The sequence below is a fragment of the Sus scrofa genome, chromosome 11 (genome assembly GCF_000003025.6).
Source record: "Sus scrofa isolate TJ Tabasco breed Duroc chromosome 11, Sscrofa11.1, whole genome shotgun sequence".
NCBI classification, from domain to species: domain Eukaryota; kingdom Metazoa; phylum Chordata; class Mammalia; order Artiodactyla; family Suidae; genus Sus; species Sus scrofa.
In genome coordinates, this window is record NC_010453.5 from 49330360 (window position 1) to 49357755 (window position 27396).

Genomic DNA, 27396 nt, shown 5'->3' on the forward strand with positions numbered 1-27396 from the left:
TGTGGGTTCAATCCCTGGCCTTGCTCAGTGGGTTAAGGATCCAGCATTGCTGTGAGCTGTGGTGTAGGTTGCAGATGCGGCTCGGGTCCTGCCCTGTGTTGCTGTGGCTGTGGTGTAGGCCTGCAGATGTAGTTACGATTCGACCCCTGGCCTGGGAACCTCCACATGCTGTGGGTGCGGCCCTAAAAAGCAAAAAAAATAAAGTAAAATAAATAAATGAAGAGTATAAAAAATACACAATATGTTAAAAACTAATAATACAAATTTTCATTTAAAAAAATCACTTTGAGATTTTAAGTTGACAGTACAACAAAACATCACCATTCAGCTCACACAGTCTCGAAACATTTGGGTAAGAGATCAAAATAATGAATACTGCAACTGTGAATACAATTAGGAAATTAAATATTTTCCACATGACCTTGTGTTACTAAGTTACTTCATTATGTTTCAAGATAGAGTAGAATCATTTTCATTTTTTTTTTTTTGTCTTTTTTTTTGTCTTTTGTTGTTGTTGTTGTTGTTGCTATTTCTTGGGCCGCTCCCGCGGCATATGGAGGTTCCCAGGCCAGGGGTTGAATTGGAGCTGTAGCCACCGGCCTACGCCAGAGTCACAGCAATGCGGGATCCGAGCCGCGTCTGCAATCTACACCACAGCTCACGGCAACGCCGGATCCTTAACCCCACTGAGCAAGGGCAGGGACCGAACCCGCAACCTCATGGTTCCTAGTCGGATTCGTTAACCACTGCACCACGACGGGAACTCCTTCATGTCTTTAATAAGTAACTGTCAACTCAATTTAAGTATGGCTGTCTATAGGCACCAGGTTAACTAAAAGTTTAATTTAAAAATAGGAAGTTTCTCACTACTAAGCCAGTCTCTAGACAACAGTGTTGATGTTGGTTTGGTAAACATTCAGCCACCCTGGCCCAGGGGCTTTCTCCAGGCATTCCCCCTCCAAAACCTCCTGGAGGGCAGGCAATGCCCTGAGTACCATGGAGTCTAGGGCTCACTGTAAGTGACAGGGATGAGAAACCTCAAGGAACAAGGTAGCTGGAGCACTGCAAACGCTGCGGCTACATCATCACCCGACTACCAGGTTTCTAGTGGGTTCTATCACTTCTTCAATACCACAGCAAGAAAACACAGCCACAAACGGACTGCAAGAGTAATCAAATTTCAATCCCTGGGTTGAACCAACAAAGCAAAAAGTGGCAAGCAAAATGATTAGAGAAGCCAAAAAATTTCAATGTTTATTCTCAGCTTCTTTCAATATACATCCTTATTTATTTTTTTCTTTTTTGGCCACACCCACAGCATGTGGAAGTTCCCGGGCCAGGGATCGAACCTGTGCCACAGCAGGAACCAGAGGCGTTGCAGTGACAATGCCGGATCTTTAACCTGCTGAGCCACAAGAGAATTCTTACCATTATTTTTTGACCAAACGACAACAACAACAGCATAAAAATGGGTACATCATGTTGAGGGATATTTTATGCTTTTGGAGGAAAAAGAAATTAATTATATTTTTCACTGACTACTGAAATAAATATCTATTCCCCTATCAACCAACTAATGTGAAGAAAAGCAGTCCAGAAATATGATAGATGTTTGGACAGTCCCTGAGAGTCGGTTATAAATAAGCCATGTTTAAATTCATAGAGGTTCCCAACTAGGCCTTCTGGGGTAGAAGATAATAATGACTGTCAGATTTCGAGTATTACCAGTCATATTTCCTCCAAAACAACAAAAAACAAACACAGAGCAAAGAAGACCACATGTGACTCAGGCCTTCAGAAGTATTAGGAAATAGCAGTTCTCACGACCCTTAAGTTACCTGGAACCAGAGGAAGAAACCAAATTCCAAGTGTTTTCTCTACCTGCCTACCTCTGCAGGCCTGGGGGTGGAGCTCAAAAGAGGAGGCTTAAGAAGGAGAACAGAAGAAAAGAACGGGCAAAATCAACCCCTCAAAGGAAAAACCCAAACCTTAATACAAAAATACAGCCACAAACAGACTGTGTGGGCAAGAACTTGAAGGTTCACAGAGTCTGCTACAGGAAAAAGGAAAGTATGCAGGACCATTTCGCACTCATCAGACTGATGCAAATGAAAAGATGTGACAGACAACACATCTGCTGGCAGAGCTGTGGAGAAACAGGCACTCTCATACATTGCTGGTAATAGAAGAAAACTGTTAATACCTCACAAAACTATACAGGTGTGAACTTTCAAGCAGCAGCCTTACTTCTAAAAATCTACCTCAAAGATACATCTCTAACGATACTCAGTTATTGCTGCAAAATATTAGAAAGTACTTAAATATCCACATATAAGAAACTGACCAGGATTTCCTGTTGTGGCTCAGCAGAAATGAATCTGACTGGCATCCATGAGGACGCAGGTTCGATCCCTGGCATTGCTCAGTGGGTTAAGGATCCTGCATTACCATGAGCTGTGGTGTAGGTCGCAGATACGGCTTGGCTCCCGAGTTGCTGTGGCTGTGCTGTAGGCCTGGCAACTACAGCTCCAATTTGACCCCTAGCCTGGAAACTTTCACATGTCATGAGTGCAGCCCTAAAAATTAAAAAAAAAAAAAAAAAAAAAAAAAAAAAAAAAACTGACTGAGTAAACTACTATATATATATAGTGTGTGTATATATATATATTTATATATAGTATGTATATATTCAGTTTTTTCAATCAACTACCTTATATACAGTAGTTTATTCAATACACAGTGTACTATGCAGATGCAAAATATGAATTAGGAAGATCTCTATCAACTGATATGGAATGATTTCCAGGAGATAAAGTAAAAAGACAAAGTATAGAAGAGCAGGTGTAAAATGCTGCATTTTGAAAAACAACAGGGAAATAATTATATATACACGTATATACACACATACTCTTTATCTACATCAGTGTGGATATAGACAAATGGTGTATGTCCTTATTTATTTATTATTCTTTAAAAGAAGAAACACAGGAAGTAGAAATTGCGAACCAGTAAACGTCACTATGGACAAGCGTCGCACAAAGAGGTGGGAGTGGGGATGCCAGAGATAGGGGAGGGAATGACACTTGAGTGAGGACCTAACTTTTGGAAATGTGTTAAGGTGCCACACATTCAAAAAATAAAATTACATCTAAGGAGTTGGGAGAAGGGACCCTTAGACTTAAAAGCAAACTGAGACAGTGCACTGGATCACAAACCACTCTCCTTGGGAGTCTGAGAGGTCAAAGTTAGCATGACATGTCTTCCTCGGTAGAGCTAAGAAGATTTGTTAAAAGATGGAGAAGAGGAACCCCACCAAGTGACAGTCCTTGAATCCATTCCTTTTCTGCCTGCCTTTGGCACTGCTCTGGAGCCACATTCACTGTTTAAGGCCAAAGTTACCTCCATGTGAAAAGGTCATCCCTCTTTCTCCCCATACGCTCGCTCGGAGATCAGAAATGAACCCCTGACTCAGGATAGGGTGAGACCAAAATGGACCTGGTAAAGGCCTGTTTTTAGGCACAAGGGAAGGAAGGTGACACTTTGCTGTTGTTGCTCTTTATGAAGAATCTGCCAGTTCCACCTATTTTTAATCCATTATATAAGTTTAAAGAAAAAGAAAACGAACTCGATCCCAAAGAAATAACAATTCCACTAAGAGGGGGTGGGGAGAGAGAATCCAAGTACCTTATGATTCTCCACCTTCAGCCATGGGGCAGAACACCAGTGGGAAGGTGCAGGAGCACGAGTGACAAACAAATCCTGAACTCTTTATCCTGCGTTTTGTTTGTTTTTGGCCGCATTGGCAGCATGTGGAAGTTCCCAGGCCAGGAACTGAACCCACGCCACATCAGTGACAATGCCAGATCCTTTAACTACTAGGCAACCAAAGAATTCCTAGTGAGTCTGTTTTTATAGCAGTATTGGGCAAAGCAGATATAAAATTATTTTAGACATATTTTAGGACTGAGTGAATGAGAAATGAATGTATCAGTATTGTTGGGACCCAGGATTACTACTACAGAAGAAGAGACATAAATTCCGAATGGGACAAAGTAAGAAAGAACCTTGTGGGAGTGCACTGGAATTAGAGGTATTGGTGTGGGCTTGTGTGTGTGTGTGTACAAGAACACAGATGTGTACTGAGGATGGAATGACACCCTGGAACAATGAACACGGCCAGTGTGCAGCTGGTATTAGTCCTCACTAAAAACCTAGGTTCTTGGAGAAATAGCTGATTCTAGGACACATATAGATAAGGGTGGAATATTTTGTTGTGCCAGGAAGTAAGAGAATACTCAAAAAAATGAAGGGGTATGTCACAAGAACATAGGGGCCAGCTTGAAAGGACTCCCACTGGCCAAATCTGAGACAGTCTAAGCATCCAAATAATTACAGTAATGAAAAGAGAAAAGCATTTGTCTATATTGGTAATAAGTAGATAGACAAACACACAAATATTAAATGGGCTATTACTTACAGTAAAACACAAAGGGTTGGCAGGTGAATGTGAGGGGAGCTGGAGTTGGAAAAATCATATTGCAACCACTATAGTAAAGACTGGTTGAGGCAAGAAGGATCAACAGATGCTAAACTAGTGGGAAATTTTGATAAGAAACAAGAATCTTAAAAGCATAGATTTCTTACTAGTTTCAAGTGAAAAAAAATACTAATTATGAAGTAGCAAAATCAAACAAAATTTTATAGGTGATCAAAATTCACATGACCAATGAGGGGCAGGTAGGCATTTTGTGTCTCCAAATGTGATGCCCAGAGCAGGACAAAACATCACCTACGTTGCGTTTTGTCCTGGAATACACAACTTGAATCTAAACATGAGGAAATAGCAGAGAAACAAAAATGAGGAACATTTCATTTAAAAAAAGTACCATATTCCTCAAGAATGTCACTGTCATATTAGACAAAGAAAAGGTGTGGAAATGTTACAGCTTAAAGGAGATTAAAGAGACCCAGCAAGTAAATACAGTGCCTGACTTGGGGATAAGAGGGGGAAAAAACATCAAAAAATAATTATCAGGTCAAGTGACAAAACACAAACTATTTAAGATTAAGGGCTCATAATGTACGCAAATTATTCCTGAAGGATTCAATGGGGGAAAAAAAGTTTTATGCACACACAGAATATGTAAGAAAGAGTGAGAGTGTGAAGGTACAAATGATAAAGCAAGCAGATCAAAATGTCACCAATAGGTGAACGTGATTCAAGAGCATATGGGCAGGAGTTCCTGTCGTGGCTCAGTGGAAACGTTCCTAGCATCCATGAGGACAAAGGTTCGATCCCTGGCCTCACTCAGTGGGTTAAGGATCTGGAATTGCCGTGTAGGTCACAGGCGTGGCTTGGATCCTGCATTGCTATGGCTGTGGTGTAGGCCAGTGGCTACAGCTCCGATTCAACCCCTAGCCTGGGAACCTCCATATGCTGTGGGGCAGCCCTAAAAAGTAAAAAAAAAAAAAAAAAAAAAGAGTATATGGGCATTCTATGTACTGTTCTTATTTCTTATTTTTGGCAACCTTTCTATAAGCTTAAATTCATTTTCAAATAAGACTTTTTTTTTTAAGTTAATACTTAAGTTTTTTTTTTAAAAATCAAAGAGTTGCAAATTATAGCCCAGAGACCTAGGGTGATAGGGTTCTGAATAATTACCGACATCACAGATGGTATAGGTTTATTAGCACGGTCTTATGAAGCTTTTCCTTGATCTCTACTATTCAAAATTCTTACAGCTTATTCACTCTTTTCAAGCTTTGGCAAAAATAGGAAGAGAGCAAAACAGACAGGCAACCAGACAGACCAACACAGAGATAGGGTGACAGGAAAAAGGAAACTGTAATTTTAAACAAATCTAACAAGAAAACCAGACCTTGAAAAAGTTCTAAAATAGAAATAATTCTACATGTTAAGAAAAATGATTCTTTACAAGATAGTTGGGAAATTAAGTTTCCAAAAGACAGAATTAGCTCCCGTGAATGCTTAACAGACTCTGACCCGGAATAAACATGTCCAATTCTAACACAGTTGTTAAATTTAATAAATTCTAATGCTATACTAGGAAGAAAACAATATCGAAGTAAAGTGTTTAGGGTTTTGTGTATGTTGGATGTGGAAATAGGAAATAGGCATATGCAATAATTATAAGAATTTCATTGAAACCAGAAAAGAAATAGCTAATGTAGACAAATCGCAAGTCAATGGTACAGTGCAATATTATTAATGCTTAAAAAATTCCTTACAGAAAAACTTCCAAATGTGAAGACCTGTCCATCCATTAAAAGTACTGCCGTGTGGTTGCTGCCTGCAGTAACTTGTGTGCTAGGGCCTGGCAAAGCTTGAACAAGAGTGGGACAGCCCCTGGGTTAAAAAAAAAAAAAAAAAAAAAAAAAAAAAAATTAAGTCAATTTCTTACAAGACTCAACTGAAATAAAAAACAATAAACAATACAATAAAAAATAGAAGAGATAAAAGGCACTAATAAGAATATTCAGCAAACACTTATTTAGATTCTATATGCCTGTTTCCCATCCTAGGTGTTAGTTATACAAAGATCAAAAAGACATAATCACTGACTTTAAGGAGATTATTACTGCTCTAACTATCGACACATAATTTTTATTTTTTCTGAAAGGCTGGTACTACCTCTGTTTTAACAGAAAAAAATGGTGACTTTATATAGTGAATTGTTAGAGATCTCTATAAATATTTGACAGATGAAATAAAGATCACATAATGATTTAAACAGGAATTTAACCCAGGAACCCATACAGGACAATTAATTTTATGCCGCCTTCTCTACCTTTTTTCACTGAACTGTAATTTCAGATTTTAACACATATAGTACCTAATGAGTTAGAATCTGTATCGGGAGAGGCACCATGGCAGTGGCTACAAGGCCCCAGCTCTCCAGCGAGCCTGCCTGCGTGTGAATCCCGGCTCCACCATATGCTAGCAACGTGACCATGATTTTGAGTAAGTTACCCATCCTTTTTGTATTTCCGTTTTATCTTCTACTGCATGGAGATAACACTAAACAGCATTTATTTTATGAACGATAAAGAAGCTCATATATGTCAAGTGCTTGGATTAGTGTCTGAGACAGTTAAGAATTAAGAAACAGTAACTATTACGATAAATGACATCCTTGTATCCATCCTATCTGTCCTTGTAACCATCCTTATATCACCCTATTTACCACTTACTAACCACTTTTAGTATTATCTATAATGAGAATAATAATCACTATAGAAATAATCTACATATGGTAAGAGTTCTGTTCTTGAGATGATGTAATTATTATACTTTAAAATGTTGAATAATCATTCAGGCTGCAATGTAAAATGAATTGGGAAGAGGCAAGACAAGCAGCTGGAAATCTACTTAAGAAAATGTCACAATAACCTGGGTGAGTTATGATTAAGGTCTAAACTAGGAACAGTTTGGATTAAAAGGAATGAATAGATTTGACAACTCTGTAGAGGATAGAATTGACTACACTTTGGCAATGATTGATGTGGAGCAAAGAAGGTTTTTTGCTTAACATGCGCTTAAGCTATGAGAATGAATGAGACCTAGGAAGACAGAGAGAATAGAAGAGACTCTAATTTTCATAGCAAACCTTTTCTAACATATTAGGTATGAACAGAGGAAGAGGAGCTCGTAAAAATCTAGGACATAACAAAGAAGAATGAACTCTGTGGTAATAAAGGGAGTCATTTTAAGAACGTGGAAATAATGTACATGCTGAATGATTGACAGACAGATAGAGAGGACTGCTTGACTTTGCAAGAAGGCAGGCTCTTCCGTGGAAGCAGGCAAAACGTTATGTAGCAAATGAGAGTTAACAGTGGTTCAGAGACTATTCAAAACCTCTCTAAAAAGCTCAGCACAAAAGGAAAAAAAAAGGAGAACCAACAGCTAGAAGGAAAATGGAGCTGAAGGGGAAGCTTTGTCCTTTATAAGATGACAGAGAAGTGCAGAAATTTAAAAGAATAAGTAAAGATAGAGAGATATGGTTCCGAAAGCAGACAAGAAACAGAACCAGATCCCTATGGAAATGGCAGAGAGGTTTCACAACACGAACAAGAGCAGGTCCCTCTTTCAATGTAACATGAGAAAGGGGCAAAGAAGAAGTATGGATGCAGGCAGGTTTGTAGAGTTGGTAGGATGAAGAATTTTCCATCTAATGTCTTTACTTTTGATGTCATGTGAACAGAGGTCAGGTGATGAAAGGAAGAAGGAAATGGGTGAGCAGAGAATCTGAAGATTATGGAAAGCGTATGGTGATGAATGGAAGAAAGAAATACCTAGACAAGAGCTTTAACCCAGATCCAAATGACTTCTAGGAAGCCTATGAGTAAGCTTCAGGAGATCTGTAAATCTTCTAAATTTGTAAGCCAACTTTTTTTTAAAATTTATTGGGGGTATAGTTTATACACAGTGTTGCTTTAGGTTTACAACAAAATAAATGTTATACATATACATATATCCATTCTCTTTCCCATATAGGTTTTTAAAGACTATTATTAAATAATAATAATACAGGTTATTGAAGATTATTAGTAATTTCCATAAAGGTTATTATTCAGCAACCCTCCCTGTCCTAGGCACTAGGTCCTTGTTAGTTATCTATTTCATACATAGCAGTGTGCATGTGTTTGTAAGTCAAGATTTGAGTGTGTATTCTTATGTCCATTTTTCTGATGGGATAGCCCATATCTTTTATCAAATTCTCAAAAGGCCTTAAACCAAACAGTTCAAAACTACAAAAGAGGAGGATTATTGTCCACTGTGGAAGGACTGGGAGGATCGAGAAATCGTAACAATGTCTACAAGCGTGGTGATTTATTTTTTTTTCCCAGAAGCCTAAAAGTTAGACTTAGAAAACACAAGTAGATAGATTCATGCTCGACGTTTTGCCACACCAGAGCATCAGAACTAAGAGGGTGAGAAAATTAAAGATACTGGTAAGAGTGTAGGTGAAGAGCATAAATGACGACCTCTAACTTGGGTCTGAAAAAAGTGAAATAGCTGATAGACAGGAAGAAAGTAGAGGGCTGTGGGGAATGAAGTCCTTCACAAAGTCAAGGGCCATGCAAAGTTAAGTAACGAAAGAAGAAACTATCATCAGATTATGGGTTGTTGAAGCTTAAAAATTCAGAGTCGGAGCTATGCTAGATCTACCGTGAGTCCTGAGAAGTCAAGTTCACTAGGTCTAAGAATGTCAAGGTAACTATTTTATATGGGAACATTTATGAGTGTGAAAAGACAGACTGGGAAAACACCATCAGCCAGATACTACATTTTCAATGAAAGGAACACGCTGATTAAAAGGTAGGGTGGTAATAAAAGGGGAGGAGAGCAGAAATTGGTACTTGACGATACAGTAATATGGTTAGCAACAGCAGTGACATTAAATCATCCTCAAATCCAAGGTACTGAGAATTTTGGCAACAATGACCGTGGGTCAAAGAGCTGTACGGTGAGCTAATGCCCTCCACCAAATGTCTAGTTCAAGTCAAAGAATTAAAGGAAAAGTTCCTATAACTGTTTACTTGTCTGTAGTTTACAAGCATTTTCACATAAACTGTATCACTGGTTATCAAAATAACTCTATGGGTAGATCTGAATCACTTACAAAGGATTTTCCCAGGGTTGGGGGCAGTCCTCCTAATGAACTTTTCTCATGATGCTAAAACTCACTTATTAAATTATTTGGTAAACACAGCAAGAACAGAAAAGAAAAATCATGTACACATGCCAGGCATTTAACATACACTATATTAATTCTTTAACAATCCTATGGGATATTTAAACTAAGGCTTAGTAAATTAAAGTCACACAGTTGGTAGGAGATGAATCAAAGATTTAAACCTTGTTGAAATGGTTCTAGACACCATGGTAGTGTAGCATATTAACACAGGAGGAGGAGAGCATAGCAAGAAACTCAGAAACATTATAAGAATTATCAAGGCGTTCCCGTCATGGCTCAGTGGGTTAAGGATCTGGCATTGCTGTGAGCTGTACGGTGTAAGTCATAGACGTATCTCAGATCCTGCATTGCTATGGCTGTGGTGTAGGCCGGCAGCTATAGCTCCGATTAGAGCCCTAGCCTGGGAACCTCCTCCATATCCCACTGGTGCAGCCTAAAAAGAAAAAAAAAAAAAAAGGAACATGAACATGAATACAGAACCTTTGAAACACAGGCATAATAAAGCAGCAATGCAGTAAAAATAAAACAAAAAAAATGCCAGGGTAATAAAAATAAAACCAAAAAAATCTATAAAAAAAGAATTATCAAAATTCTACTGAAAAGAGGAGAGTGAAAGAATCCAAATTATATAGTCTCTTTTACAACATCTGGTTTAAGTTTACTGAAAACACTAAAAGAATTTGGAATTTAGAGATTTAGGAGCATACTAAAGAAAATATACAAACAAACAGACAAAGAGGGCTGGCAGACTCATGTCATGAGTGAATGTATAAAAGCCCTCAGAAGCTTTTTGATATTCACTTTAAAAAGCAGAAACATAGGAGTTCCTGTCGTGGCACAGTGGAAACAAATCTGACTAGGAACCATGAGGTTGAGGGTTTGATCCCTGGCCTTGTTCAATGGGTTAAGGATCCAGCATTGTCATGAGCTGTGGTGTAAGTCGAAGATGTGGCTTGGATTTGGCGTTGCTATGGCTGTGGCATAGGCCAGCAACTGTAGCTCCAATTAGAACCCTAGCCTGGGAACCTCCATATGCCGTGGGTGCAGCCCTAAAAAGCAAAAATAAATAAATAAATATAGTAAAATAAAAAGCAGAAACAGTCACAGCCACTGTTCATTGAGCATTTACTATGAGAGAGGCCCTGTGCTAAGTAAACAACACATATCTCACTGAATTCTCACGAGAACCTTCTGAGACAAAGATACTCCCATTTAAGAGGAAGAAACTGAGACAGGAAAATTAAGGTCATATAGGCACCAAGTGATATAATCAGGCTCAAACAAGAGACTGCATTCAGTCACTGGCAAGACAACACATTAAGTAAAGAGAATACCAATGACATGTCTCTACTGGTAGCACAGACACACTACAATATTTTTCTTCTATTAATCACACATTGTTAATGTGTACTATACATTTTGATTAAAAGCCCTTGATTAGTAAAAACTTAAAAAAAATTACCCTCCAGCTTTATTTCAACTAACTATCTGTCCATGTTTTGCTTGGTGACAGTTAGTTAGTAAGTAAGCTATTGAGGCCGTGTTCCTCCTGGGACTGTTCCTCCACATACGTGTTCATTTCCTTTTGGAATTCCCAACAGTTCCTGTCTCCTGCCTCCTAAGTCCCACAGAATTCCAAACAGGGTAACTAACTGTGTTTACGGCATAGGCAGTTTTCACTGCTTTTCGTTTAATCCACCAGGCACAGTGTGTAGGCATTCTTTCACTGGTTACCCAGCCTAGTGCTCTCCACACCACATGGAATCAGCCTTCCGGTTACCATTCAATCAATGGAACCATAAGTAAGGACGTATATGTCGGAAAAGAAAAACCTTGGGCAGTTAAAACACACCCCACCAGAGTGTAATCTCCTCAAGAAACCCTAATTATTTTGTTTTCAATTTTAAAAGCTATCTTATTTTATGAAGATGATACATTCGAACTATTAAACATACTTAGCACACTGCTATGACACTGTCGCCTGAGCAAGTCATTGCAAGTCAAGGAATGGTGCTTCCTGGTTGATAACCCAGGACAGGAGGCAGTGTTTTTAGGCCATTTCTTCATTGTAAAAGCTGACGTGGGATCCTTCCCTTTCAACAGCCATTACACCTCCGTGTGGGCGGCAGGATTTCGAGCTTATGCTGGTCATTCTCCACACGGCAGTCACCTGAGGGCTGTGATGTGACTAGAGTTAATGACTTACAGTGTTTCCCTCTCAGTCAAGACCAGGAAAACCATGTATCTGCCAATTCTTTTCTGTGGAAAGATGGCCAAGTAGAGTCTGGTTTGTGAAAAAGTGCCCCCTCTGCTGAACACATGACTGGTGCTCTCTCAAGTACAACTAAAATGCACTTTCCCCAGTTTATACCATGACTCACAAGATAATTACCAGCTAAATAACAACAGCAATAATAGTGATGATGACGATGATAACAATAATAAATCCTCTTCTGTGTGTCATGAGTCTTCAGTGAGAAACAGAACAGAAAGTTTCCAAATTCTTCTCCACGCACATTACAAGCCCTGCCTCAGTCTCTGCAGGTGAGTGATGTCATTCAACTGTGAAGCAAAACATCTGCTGCCTTCTCACACCTGTGATAGTAACTGCTCAACCTGGCAAAGCCACGGATATTCTGTCATACGCAACATCCAAGATCCAAAGGTCATATCCAGTGACATTTGATAAAGTAATTCCATCAAGACCTTCTGCTCTCTTTTCAGGCAAAATATCTGTCCTTAAGATTGTGATTGTTTTGGAGTTCCCGTGGTGGCACAGTGGTTAATGAATCCGACTAGGAACGATGAGGTTGCGGGTTCAATCCCTGGCCTTGCTCAGTGGGTTAAGGATCTGGCGTTGCCGTGAGCTGTAGGTCGAAGACGAGGCTTGGATCCAGTGTGGCTGTGGTATGGGCTGGCGGCTACAGCTCCGATTAAACCCCTAGCCTGGGAATCTCCATATGCTGCAGGAGTGGCCCTAGAAAAGACAAAAAAAAAAAAAAAAAAGAAAAAGAAAAAGAAAAAAAGAAAAAAAAAGATTGTGATCGTTTTAAAAACCTCTCAACAAATGTCAAATGCATGCTGTGCTTGTGTTTCTAGTGAGTTCAACTCTATGATACCTCAATCATCTCTTCTCATTAGGAACAACATTCATCAAAGTAACCAAGGACATTCCTTTCATCCCCATTCTGTGTGCAAAGGATCTGACCCTACCTTCCAAGGATGGAGAGTGGCTCTTAATCCTGGATGCTCCCCAGAATGTGGAGCGCTTTTAGAAAAACAATGCTGATGGTGGCATCCTATCATCCCTTGCCGCCTCCATCTCCCAACCCTAATGCCTGTCTCCCAACACACACCTCTGAAAAATTCTAGAGTTAGAATCCAGGCATGGTATTTTCGAAGTTCCCCAAGTAATTCCACTGTGGAGCCAGGATTACCACTAGTGGCATAATTCCATCCCTGCCACAGTAATGGAGTGATTTCAGAATAAACTGAAAACTCTGGATTTTATTTAATGACTGGAGTGATTCACTGGATGTGAATGAGAAACCAGATAGGTCCAATGGATTCTGGCAGGTACCTGGGACAGCATGGAAGAACAAGGCAAGGACAGAGAGACTAAAAGAAAGGAGGTTCTGTTGCAAACTGACTTGGTAAGTCGAGTCTGGCCTGAAGCTGCCCTACATAGCTCCAGTCTTACAAATACACCTGGTTTCAAAGGTGGGGCAGCCACACACGTGGACCACTCAGATCTTCAAGGCCACCCGCTGCAGGGGGCATAAATGACTAACAGCCTGAGCTGCTGCTTCTTGAGACCCACAAGGCTATCCTTCCCCTGGGAAGTTACCTGCCTGTGACTGCACACTGGGAAGGTATGAATGTGGGTCCATCCTGCTCCATTTGAGACTCTTCCAAAGGCCACCTTGGCTTGGCTAAAACTCTCAGAAGTGCACTATAACCTCACTCTTTCTACCCCATCCTTCTTCTTTCCTTTCCCACAGATCAGACCTACATGAGACCTACTCCTGCTCTTTTCCTTTTCATTCTTCACAAGAGTTTTCTCCCAATAATCCCCTTCCCCATCTAATCCTGTCATAGCATCCTCTTCTTGGAAGACCTGAACTATAGTCTTAAGAACTAATAACTTTTTAAAGGCTGTTCATGGAAATAGAAAAGACAGTGAATATCCCCAATTGCATTTTAATAAACTAGCAATGGATTTATTCATATTCCTTGATGTTATCTGTTTAGAAGTTCTGGTCTAATAGTAACATAAGTCATTGAAGTTTTTGAATGTATATTTAGAAAGAAAAAAGGAAAGAAAGGTAGAAAACAAGAAAAAAAAAAAAAGAAAAAAAAAAAAACCACTCAGTGTCTTCACATAAAAAATTAAAGTACCTGGAATTGACATCTCCGTGTCCAAGCTGCCCATGCTGCCCATATCCAAATGTGTAGACATCACCATTTTCCATTAAAACCACTGAAACCAAAAATCCAGAGCTGTGTTTTTCCAATATAAGCATTTTATATTTCTATCACAACTATACTGAAAGCAATGCAATTTTCACTATTTAAAATTTATAGCGCTATTAAGAAGAGACAATTGAAGCACAGATTTATATTTAATGAGAAATAAATATAATTTCAGTTCTGTAAAATATTTTTGTAGGTTATAAAATGCATAATGTTTTCATAATATACACTTTAAAATTCTTATAAATGCCATTTAATAACATTCATATTTAATAAAACATTAGTTTCATTCAACTATAAAAACTTTTTTTTTCTTTTCTTTTCAGGGCTATGCCTACAGCATATGGAAGTTCCCAGGCTAGGGGTCAAATGAGAGCTGCAGCTGCCGGCCTACCAGATCTGAGCTGCATCTGTGATCTACTCTGCAACAACAGATCTTTAACCCACTGAGTGAGGCCAGGAGTTGAACCAGCATCCTCGTGGATACTATGTTGGCCTCTTAACCCACTGAGCCACAATGGGAACTCCCGAAGTCTTTTTATAATAACTACATACAAAGTGTTCTCTCTTATCTAGAATAATTATATAGGTAGATGGGCTTGGGCCTCTGCACAATCATGTACGACCTCAATGTCTGTCAGAACTTTAATAGCTGTTGATGCCTTATCAAATAAGGAAATATATTGAATACTAAAGAAAGAAGGCAACTTTTTTATTTTTATACAGGTTGACTAGTACAACCTAAGCTATAAAACCCAAATATCAGTAATTCACTAGGGATTTAAACATTTTCTACATTTTGAGGAAATAAAGAAATCTGTTGAAGTACATATCTCATTGAACAGTAACAAAGTATGTGACCAGGTTATAAAAAAAAAAATCACAGAATTGTAAAGTTCAAAGGGATTTCAGAGGTTATTCATCTTCATGAATTGAATTATAAAGTAAGTCCATCGGAAGACAGATAAGTCAGATCTCTAGACAATCATGACATATCTTAAAAGAGATTCTGTAATAAATGACACTTTTGTAGATTTGAGAGATACTGCCACACTATAGCTTTCAACACGCAGTTGACAACTACATTTGTCAAAACTAAAGAATATAGGTTATTTAGCACAATTGTAAAAATGCAGTTATACCCTAAAGTTCCAGCTGCTACCTGAATGGTGAAATCCACAGCTGACTTGTACTGCCCGGAGCTCACAGTCAAACCTCACGGAGCCTGGAGGATATGTTGTGATTTTGCTTGCATCTTTTTCTCCACGTTCTCCACTTCCATCTGAAAGTGTTATAATTGGTAATTAAGCCATTATTCATCTTCCAAATAAAATGTTAAGTCAGTTTACTATGGAAAAACAAGAGAAAATGTTAAAAGGAACAAGCAAGAAGAATCTGCAGCTATTAGAAGTGACAGATCAAGAATCTACCTGCAAAGAAGCAATTTTGAAAAGATATACTATATACCTCTGTGTGCAAAGATCACTAAAACAGGAAAATCACAGCTAAGATCTGGTTATGGATAAAAACCTATCAAGCTAATAAGTTATGTAATGTAAATGGGTCATTAAGTTACAGGAATAACAAAATTCTAAATGTAATAATTTATATAGGAAAATTTAGTTTGCATAAGAAATAACTGCATGCAAAGTCATTTAACAATTATTTTAAACTTAGTGATACTGTTAGTGCTTGCCATTTAAAAAAAAAAATTCCTAGTTGACACATAAATGACTTAGATTTCCCAAACACATCTTAGAAAGGCTATTCTGTCCACCAGTATTTCTAAACTCAACTGAACTTTAAAAAAGTTATAAAGACCAAATAGCTCAATCCAATATACTTGCAGTTCAATGGTTTCCTGTCATTCATTTTTTCCTGTCCCACCTCATTCCTCAGCCAGTCATTTTGTGGTCTTCTCTGGCCCCCAATCACAACTCTCAACCAAACCCTCTGCTTTTACTCCTTCTCCCCTCCTCCCTTCTTTCCATAATTTCCTCCCACTACCTTGCTCTAAGGCCTTCCTTCCACCCCTGGTTTCTACATTTGACTCTGAATGTTCTGGTATTTTAACCATAGAATTTTAAAAACACATTCCAGAATGTAACAACTTTTCTTTGGAATGTATAAATGAGACAGGCAACTTACTTCTCCTAATCTAAAACTGTATCAACTAAAATCTAACCCCTCTATCATCCAGATTCAAAATCTTTACACATGGAATAAATGCAAATCTGGAAGGAATTTCAGGTCAACCAGGCTAAGCTAATTGCTTATGATACAGTAAATCTAAACAAGTGTGTATAATTTGGAGACACACATTTTAAAATAACCCTGTATTTTCACTGCCCATTTTAGAATGTTAAACAGAACAGCATCAAATCATTTCATGTCCACATTATCCTTTCTTTTTTTAAATCTAATATTTCTAACCTTTAGTCATATCTACACAAGACAAAACTGGCCTAAATTATGACTTCCAGTTCTATTACTACATGACTCTAGCATTTCAAAAAGCTTTAAACTATTTACCACATTAGGACAGTAAAACATCACTAATTTGGAATAACATAGTATGGGTTGGCCTACATGACTTACTGGAAAGGTCTTAAATACAGAATGTTTAAGTAAAAATTCAGTTTTATTACCTTCAAGCAGTACAGACTATAAACTAAATGCTACAATAAATGAAATGTGGTTACCTATATTATAATTCAAAATAGGCCTATATTACATAAATATGTACCATAAACATAAAAGTCCTTTAACATACAAGAATTAATTGCTGGACCCAGAGGTTGAAGGCACGCTGAAGGAATCCTTCATTTCTTGAGCCCTTGGTTTGAAAAGCTAGTGATTTTAGACAGGTTTCCCCTTATAAGTATGACCCTGAAAATTCAGAGGAAGAAGTTATTTTGAATTTTTTGCTCAAAGAAGATCACAAATACTGCATCTGAAGTATCATAAATTCTGAATTAGTTGAGAAGTTTTACTATACTAGGATTAAGAATATGATACCTCTTTTGCCAAATTATCTAATGTGGGTTTGCCAAATTTAATGTGCAAGAATGGATGGGCTAAAAAAAACCACCCTGCAACATTTACTTTCGCTTCATCCAAAATACAATACACTCTTAGTTCAAAGACTCCTCGTCTTGGAAAGACAGTGGAATGGGTAAACATAAACAAGGGCCCACGCATAAAGGAATAAATATCTTCCAAAGACTATTTAAATAAGTTGACAAATATATAAAAATTGTACAGCTTTCCTCAATTGGTAAAAATATTTTATTATTAAAACCAAATCAGAAGTTCCCGTCGGGGCACAGCAGAAACGAATCTGACTAGCATCTATGAGGACGCAGGTTCCTCCCTGGCCTTGCTCAGTGGGTTAAGGATCCAGCATTGCTGTGAGCTGTGGTGTAGGTCGCAAACGCGGCTTGGATCCACTGTTGCTGTGGCTGTGGTGTAGGCCAGTGGCTATGACTCCAATTTGACCCTAGCCTGGGAACCCCTATATGCCATGGGTGTCGCCCTAAAAAGCCAAAAACAAAAAACAAAAAAAACCCCAAAAAACTAAACCCACCAAATCTGTTTTAACAAAGGAAACAAATTGCATTCATTTGATTGTGCCAGACCTAACTAAATTCAATGCCACACTCTAATTCCACTTTATCTAAATGTATTGATGCCTAGTGAGAAGATTTTACCTTTGAATTTGGCATTTTTCCCTCTCCCTTGAGTCTCAGATTAAATATAGATACAAATCCCACAATAGAGACAGTATCAGGGAAGGAGGGAAAAAAAAGCCTAGTAATTACTGATTAAAATCACAGTGATTAAAAGAATAGTAGCTATTATTTAGGGATAAAAACAATACTAGAAACATTTGTTCAAGTTCATTTAAACAAACCTGTTTCTATTTAAATAATTTCTCAGTTACTATAGATGGTGAAAGTATTATTATTATAGGAAAAAACAGGGATAAGGTTTTTGATCATTAGCAGCAGAAGTGATACAATTTTACAAATATATATCTGGAATTTGATGTCAGTTTAAAAAATTATATGCAATTCTAATAATTTAGGAATTTATAAAAGATTATCAAAGAAAAAAAAAGCACCTAATAAGCAGTCACGAATTTAGTGTAAATTCAAGAATCAGCAACTTAAACTTGGCAAGATTAATTCTGTTCAAGCTCATTTTTTGGTAAAGTGTTAATGAGCACCAAAAAAATTAATCTCAGATTTGAAGGAAAGTTAGGTCTAAATATTATAATGGCTACTTAGGTATAAGTATATCTGTATCTTCCCTATGAGTATGTTCATACAATATCATGTGACACTGGAGCTGTGACAGCTGTAAAGCTTTGACAGATATGTTATCCAAAATATTGTATTATACATTATTTATGCCTATTTATGGACACACACAGAGAAAGGAGGATTCTGTATCCAAAGGACTCTTAATTTTAATCTATACTTTTTGGGTAATCTTACGGGTATGTGTATTACTGAATCTATCACAGAACACAGTGGGTACTTTGAGCAAAATCACTAAAATAAAACAGCAAAGTAGTAGTAATTACAATTTGTTGAGCACACATGCTGTGCTAAACAATGAAAATTTAAATAGTATAGTGGATAAGTGCTGTTGCGCACCAGTGCCAAAGAGACTTGGGTTGGAGTCTTGGCTCCACTACTTGCTAGTTTTATGATAACTGAACACCGGACCTTTTTAAGTTTTAGCTTTCACATCTATAAGACAGCAATAAAGGTATATTATCTCAAAGTTCTTATGAGAATTATGTGAAATAACATATAAAATTGCTCAATCAACATTCACTATTGTTGCTTCCTTTAATCAGTACAATAATCCAATGATATAGGTACTGTTATTCCAATGTGGTAGTTGGGAAAACCAAGGCTTTAGAGGGGTTAAGCAACCAGCTCAAAGTAATAAATGGTAGAACAGTTTTAGACACTGATCAAAAAATAAGGCTCACACATTTTACCACCATCAAATGGCTGACATCTTAAATCTTTCGTAAAAATATTTACCCATTTTAAAAATGTCAAATTTTGTATCTTTAAGATTATTTCTAAAAGAGAAAGCACTCAAAGAATTAAAGCTAGAATGCAAGGATGATTTCTATTTGCGAAGAATATATATGTATGTGTATACACACATTAATTTAATCTTCATATCAACATGATCAGTTAGGAATTATCCTATTCATATTTTTAAAATAAGGACACCGAAATTAAAGAGATTTAAAAATTTATAAATGGCCACGTAGTTCTAGTAAATGACAAAGAGGATTAAAACTGAGGCCTAATTCCAAACGGTATATTTGCATTATACCATACAGCTTCTTTACAGAAAATAAATGTAAAACACACAGTTGTTTCTGAGTGTGTCCTCAGAGTTTCACATCAGTCACTGCAAGACTATCTCTAGAATAATTCAAATGTTCCTAATTAAGAGGAGTACATTAAAATCTTTTTCTCTGTGTGGGACACTGAATAGCTGAAACAAATGTTAATCCGGATAACTTGTTTGAAATACAGTCTACAGTTGCATTTTTAAAATACTATGTTATATGGATATTTTACACTTATTGATTCAGTCTTATAAGCTCTATTTTTGCTTCTGGCCAAAATCTGCCTGTATAGGATGGATTCCATGACCTTTTCTGAATTCTCTCCAATCAGCCAGCTCTCCAACTTTCCATCTTAAAACTCACTCCTGTTAACAATAAATCCACAGTTCTTACCCTCCACACATCCCCATAAAAAAAAGTCATAGTCTAGAAAATTTAAATCATTATTATCCTATAATTTGTACCATGAACATAATTAAATCTAAGACAGAACACAGCAACTAATATAGTGAATTTCTCAGTGAAAGAGAAACATAGTAAGAATAAAGATAAAAAAATGTGTAGGAAAAAAATTATTAGAAGACTATGACCATATGCAACAGAATAAATGAAGTGACTAGTGAGATGACAAAATGCCTGGGACAGTGAAGTGAATGCAAAGGGAGGAACGGAGAGCAAATCTATGGGTATACAGTGAGTAGTAAGTTAATACTCTCTACATTAAAACAGACCGCTATTTGACAAAATACTACTTACACTTTAAATTCATTTTGGTGGTAAGAGATGAAACTGTTTCACTCTATAAAACCATATACTCTGATGATTAAGAAAAAAAAAATGGCCCTACAACAGTAATAACTACAAAGTCCTTTTAAAGAGGCTGCTACAAATACACAGTCTCATAAAATAACCCTGTGGCAGACAAGATGGAAGAAAAGCTTGTTATTGTTGAATAATTTCCATAGCTAATCAGTGTGACATTGTAAAAAGTCTGTTTTAAATCTGTAACCTTGATCTTCATTTAGCATTTCATTTTAAAATTCTGGAAGAAAGGTATTTGTTTATAAGATACTAAGCTGGAGTGAGAAAGTTTTAAACTGTTTACTGAAACATGAATATTTAACCTCAGGTAGAGTATTGGAAAAACTCCACTTTCATATAATTTGTAGGAGAAAAAAGGACACTGAGAAAATAATGCTCTAATACTGTTCTAATACTGATAGAATAGAAAACATAAGATGAGAGATTCTAGCAATAACTAACATAATTTACACAGCACACCCCAAATATTGGTCCTGAGATTTAAATATTTATGGCATTGTTAGAGCACCCAGCAAATAACATAATTACAAACTTTAGCATGGTTAATCAACCACAGTAGATTTAAAATACTCTCAATTTGCATTTCTACAGAATATATCTTAAGTAGTGCTCTGTGCTTTTACTTAAAACAGAGGTTTTTTTGCCTGTTTTGTTTTGCATTTTTGCTTTGAGTGGCAAGATGAAAGAAACAAATAAAAATAAAGTTGGAGTTCCCGTCGTGGCGCAGTGGTTAACGAATCTGACTAGGAACCATGAGGTTGCAGGTTCAATCCCTGGCCTTGCTCGGTGGGTTGACGATCTGGCGTTGCCGTGAGCTGTGGTGTAGGTTGCAGACGCGGCTCGGATCCCGCGTTGCTGTGGCTCTGGCGTAGGCTGGCAGCAACAGCTCCGATTAGACCCCTAGCCTGGGAACCTCCATATGCCGCAGGAGCGGCCCAAGAAATCACAAAAAGACAAAAAAAAAAAAAAAAAAAAAAAAAAAAAAAGAAATAAAAGTTGTAAGACCTCTCTTTAAAAAAAAATAAAAAAATAATAAAGTTGATTATAATATATCGTATGTGAAAGTTTAAAAATAAAATCAGTGTATAATGGTTTTGCAGCAAAAATGGGATACCAAACATTTATTAGAATAATTTTTCTGGGAGTTCCCGTGGTGGCGCAGTGGTTAACGAATCCGACTAGGAACCATGAGGTTGCGGGTTCGGTCCCTGCCCTTGCTCAGTGGGTTAACGATCCGGCATTGCCGTGAGCTGTGGCGTAGGTTGCAGATGCAGCTCCGATCCCGCGTTGCTGTGGCTCTGGCGTAGGCCGGTGGCTACAGCTCTGATTGGACCCCTAGCCTGGGAACCTCCATATGCCGCGGGAGCGGCCCAAGATACAGCAAAAAGACAAAAAAAAAAAAAAAGAATAATTTTTCTACATGGAATATATGCTTTTAACTTTGTCTACTCTATTTTGTTGGGGTTATTTCAGGCATTTAAGAAAACAATAAGTCTCAGAGTTCCCATTGTGGCTACGATGGTAACGAATCTGACTAGCATCCATGAAGACTCAGGTTCAATCCCTGGCCTTGCTCAGTGGGTTAGGGATCCAGCATTGCCATGGTTGTAGCACAGACCAGCAACTGCAGCTCCAATTGAATCCCTAGCCTGGGAACCTCCATAGGCCACAAGTGTAGCCCTAAAAAGAAGAGAAAAAAAAAAAAAAAAAAAGGAAAAAAAAGAAAATAGTAAGTCTAAGTTGTTCTAGTCAAAGAATTCCTGATTCACATGCCAGGATTCAAGGCAGAATTTATACATAAATTTAGGAATTCTTTCAATTAAATTCTTTCCTGATCTTAGGTGACCCATAATCTGTAGTTTCAGGGAAAATAATCTTGCTTTAGAAATATCTGTAATTAATCCAGACCTGTGAGATTGCAAAAAGCTATGCAGAAACAGATTCCCAGTTACTCAAAGACTTATTTAGATCTGACAGTTTCTGAGGACCAGAGAAGGTCTACACAACTCACTCTTTGTTTACATCTACCACTTTTTGAACCTCAAATATCAAATAATTTGTGTGCGTTATATATATAAACATTAAAATTAAAACAATGTGAAAGTGTAATAGCAGTCAACTCATTATCACTTTATAACTGAATTTGGCAATTTTGTTAATTCTAAAGCAAATAAACAGCATTACAAACAAGAGAAAAGGATTGCAAAATGCCAGATGGCAGTCATCTAAGCACAAACAATAAAAGATATAAAACAGAAAGCAATAATCATTTTTCCACCTTCCCTTAACTTTATGAAATTCGAAAAGAAATGGAAAAGAAAAAGATATACTACAAAAGGTCAACTTTTTATTCAAGTTAACAAAAAAAAAATAAGATTGACAGTCCTTGACAAACAGTACACTTTCAGCATGTTCTTTCTCCTCAGGCTGCATAATAATGATAGAAGCAAAGTAGAAGAATTAGGTTTGTGCATTTTCCCAGAGACAAAATTCAGATGAGTGGAAGAAAATTGGGAAAGTATCCCACCTAGTTGATAAGGAAGACCAAATACCTTTGTGCTTGTCCCGTTTATGCTTTAGCTGTGCTGGATGGGATCTGAGTCTGGCTAGAGCCTGTTCTCGATGGTTCATAAAAATAGGACCAGCAAATACAAGGGGGCCTGAGGAGAAACATTTTGTATATGCATAGAAAAACTCACAAAAAGAAAACTCTACAATGAACAAAAATAATTCAAACTAAAAAGCATGGAAATTAAAGTATTGGACATCATACTTTTCTCTCAGTTCTCCCATGTTTAATTACCCCCCACCCCAACCATAACCTTTTTACCTTGCTACACACAAGTTTTAATATCTTAGAGTTGATAAAGCACAAATTATCATTTATATTTAAAATATCATATATATTTAAACTTAGTAAACCATACAGTCATTAAAAACAAATACCTCTCCCTGTGAAATACCAAAAACCGACTAAGTTTTAAATTAATGATTAAATTTTAACAAGGTCTTCAAGATTTAAAATCCACATTCAATCCTTCTACAAAATCAGGATGTTAATTATTATCTTAACTACAGTCTACGGTAGCGGTAAGAAAACAAGGTGGTCAAAAACAAACAAAAAAAAACCAAAAAATTACTATCATCTGAGATATATGTATTTACATACATGTACATTTTTATACATAAACACACACATAAACATATATATATACGCATAGTACACATTCACAGATGTATATGTACATATATAAAAACACTGCTTTATAAAGACAGAATTGTAAAAGTCTGATTTGATTTGAATATCTAAAAAAGGTACATCTGACTTTGTGTATGACTATAAACACGGTCATCTGAAACGAGGTTAAGTTGAATTTCATATTGATGGTGAAGAGGGGAATCCAAACTCAGTAACATTTTTGGAATATTAACCATTCCCTCATAAAATAATTTCTTTCTGAAGCCCCACTATGTAAACTTACATATATATACACAAATATATACTGACACAGATTACAGTTATCTCTACTTATACAATATTTGAGAAAAAAAAATCTACAGCCAAATTTGTTTCAATAAAATTTAAAAATTGCTTTTTTCCATGACCATTTAGCTTGAAAAGAAAACTTTACATTACACCTTAAAATTTTAGTTCTTTTCTTACAAAACAGAACTATAGCTTCCCTGAGTTTTAGCAACATCAAAAATTCCTGATGAGGAGTTCCTGTCATGGCGCAGTGGTTAACGAATCTGACTAGGAACCATGAGGTTGCGGGTTCGGTCCCTGCCCTTGCTCAGTGGGTTAAGGACCCAGCGTTGCCGTGAGCTGTGGTGTAGGTTGCAGACGCGGCTCAGATCCTGTGTTGCTGAGCCTCTGGCGTAGGCCGGTGGCTACAGCTCCGATTCAACCCCTAGCCTGGGAACCTCCATATGCCGTGGGAGCAACCCAAGAAATAGCAACAACAACAACAACAAAAGAGACAAAAAAAAAAAATTAAAAAGTAAAAAATAAATAAATTCCTGATGATTTCTGAACATTAAATTTGACAGTTAAGAAGTTACCAGTATTGGATGGAATTCCTGTGCTGGCTCAGTGGTTAACAAATCCGACTAGGAACCATGAGGTTGTGGGTTCGATCCCTGTCTTGCTCAGTGGGTTAAGGACCCAGCGTTGCCGTGAGCTGTGGTATAGGTTGCAGATGCGGCTTGGATCCCGTGTTGCTGTGGCGTAGGCTGGCGTCTGCAGCTCCAATTGGACCCCTAGCCTGGGAACCTCCATATGCTGAGGGGAGTGGCCCTAAGAAAGGCAAAAAGACCAAAAAAAAAAAGGAAGGAAGTTACTAGTATTTGAAAAGGACATTGACAATATATACACACTGAACATTTTAAATTTTCTTCATAATTCTCTATAGATCTATAGCTATCATTAATTTTTCTAACAATGAGACAAAATGAAACTACTGCCCTGTAAAAAATTTGGCAAATGTCAAAATAAATACAAAAGTAACCTTCCTTAAACATTAAAAAATGGGTAGAAAAAATATATTTTAATTATATCTCTAGATATATAAAAAAATGCAAGCAGCATCAATTTATGAAAAAACCAAGAATAACATATCCTATCATTACTACAGGTAGAAATATGTTAATATTAATAGAAGAGTTAAATATTATTTCCCAGCAATGTAGTACAAATTATTTTCAAGCAGACTCTATAAACCAACCTCCATGATAAAAAAGGAAAGATATTTATTTCAAATATTTTCAAAATATCTTATTTCTTAAATTTGCCCTATTTTTCAATTGACTTACTAAAGCGGATAATACAAATCTTTCTTAAAAAGTGTAAGATGCTTTTCAACTATACAAAAGAATTATAAATATTAAAATGACAATAATATTAAGCTATATTACCACTTTCCAATTTCTACAGTCTGCCTGAAATATTATTTATTCTCATAACAATCAGTTATTTAAACTTTTTAAAGTAAATTCAACCTTTTTAGAGTATTTTGATATACAAATTCAGAAGGCCCACAGGCAATCACACCTAGAAAGTATACTATTCAAGCTCAATTTAAAGGACCATTCAATATCAGGGTTCTAAAATACTCATATCTTATGGACTAAAATAATTTTTCCTACATAGTTCAGCCATTCACCTATTCACAAACATTTCTGATTATTTTTAATGTAACAGATACTAGGTATCATAATCATACATAACGATCAAGATACAGATCTAATTCAAATTCAGTCCACCAGGGAAGACAGAAAAACAAGGAATTGTAAAATGTTGTGATAAATATTATAAAGGAAATCTGTACACCTTACATCCTAAAGAATGAAAAGTGATCAAATCAACCTGGGTGAATCAAAGAGATGTCAAAGAATGAGAAAAAGTTTGTCAAGAGAAAAAGAAAAGAAGAGGGGGCATTCCAGGTAAAAGGAACAGGATTTATAAACATGTGAAGACATTACACAACAATACCATATGGTCATTAAAAACACACAGCTACATGGATAGAATACAACGTTATGAGGCAGAAAGTAGTAGGAAATTAGTTTCTAGGTGAATAACACAAAATAGATAATTGACATCTGTTGATATCACTAAACCACTTTGGAGATTGTAAGAAGTCCAAAAAATGTTTTCAGTTAGTCAACAAAGACATAATACGTACACAATATGAGCAATTTCAAACATCACAGGAACATTTGGATAAACAAAACACTATCTCTGCTTCAAGAAGCTCATGGTCTAATGGCTGAGGAAGAGTTTACACACAACTCAAGAAGAAATCATGGCAGTGTGTTCTGACAAAATTACACACACGGGAGGGGCAGCTGGCAAACCCTGAGCGTGGGAAAGCAGGGAGTTTCGGGGTATAAGAGGAGAAAATATGACGTAAACTTAGAGATCTAATAAAACAGACACCCAGATTTTAGTGGGAAGGCTTTCAGCTTTTCTCCATTGAGTATTATATTTGCCGTGGGTTTGTCATAAATGGCTTTGATAATGTTAAGGAATGTTCCTTCTATACCCACTTCGGAAGAGTTTTTATCATGAAGGGATGTTGGACTTTGTCAAATGCTTTTTCTGCATCTATGGAAATGATCATGTGGTTTTTGACTCAAGGATATCCACTCTCACGACTGTCATTCAACATAGTACTGGAAGTCCTAGCCACAACAATCAGACAAACAAAAGAAATAAAAGGCATCCAAGTAGGAAGAGAAGAGGTAAAACTGTCACTGTATGCAGATGACATGATACTATTTATAGAAAACCCCAAGGACTCAACCCAAAAACTACTTGAACTGATCAACAAATTCAGCAAAGTAGCAGGATATAAGATTAACATTCAGAAATTAGTCACATTTCCGTATACTAACAATGAAATATTAGAAAAGGAATATAAAAATACAATACCTTTTAAAATTGAATCCCAAAAAATCGAATTCCTGGGAATACACCTGACCAAGGAGGTGAAAGACTTATATGCTGAGAAATATAAAACATTCATCAGGAAATTAAGGAACATGTAAAGAAACATAAAGATATTCCATGCTCCTGGGTTGGAAAAATTAATATTGTAAAAATGGCCATACTACCCAAAGCGATCTAAGATTCAATGCAATCCCTATCAACTTACCCATGACATGTTTCACAGAACTAGAACAAACAATCCAAAAATTTATATGGAACCACAAAAGATTCAGAATTGCCAAAGCAGTTCTGAGGAACAAAACCAAGCAGGAGGCATAACTCTCCCAAACTTCAGGCACTATTACAAAGCCACAGTCATCAAGACAGTGTGGTACTGGCACCAAAACAGACAGACAGACCAATGGAACACAATAGAGAACCCAGAAAAAAACCCAGACGCCTATGGTCAATTAATTTTTGACAAAGGAAGCAAGAACATAAAATGGGAAAGAGACAATCTTTTCAGTAAGTATTGCTGGGAGACCTGGACAGCTGCATGCAAAGCA

At 36.9% G+C, this 27396-nt stretch overlaps 1 protein-coding gene across 21 annotated transcripts in view; it reads right to left on the reverse strand.

Moving 5' to 3' along the window:
* MYCBP2 (MYC binding protein 2, E3 ubiquitin protein ligase) overlaps positions 1–27396 on the reverse strand; it is a 268897-nt gene that overhangs the window by 166391 nt on the left and 75110 nt on the right. For 14 of the 21 annotated variants that reach the window (XM_021065752.1, XM_021065749.1, XM_021065733.1 and 11 more), the window contains exons 18-21: positions 22953–23060; positions 15358–15477; positions 14121–14202; positions 6250–6367 (exon numbers count right to left, since the gene is read on the reverse strand). In XM_021065752.1, the coding sequence (XP_020921411.1) occupies positions 6250–6367; positions 14121–14202; positions 15358–15477; positions 22953–23060 (428 nt within the window). Of the gene's footprint in view, positions 1–6249; positions 6368–14120; positions 14203–15337; positions 15478–22952; positions 23061–27396 lie in introns of those variants that run through there. The other 7 variants (XM_021065747.1, XM_021065746.1, XM_021065743.1 and 4 more) reach the window with 3 other exon arrangements.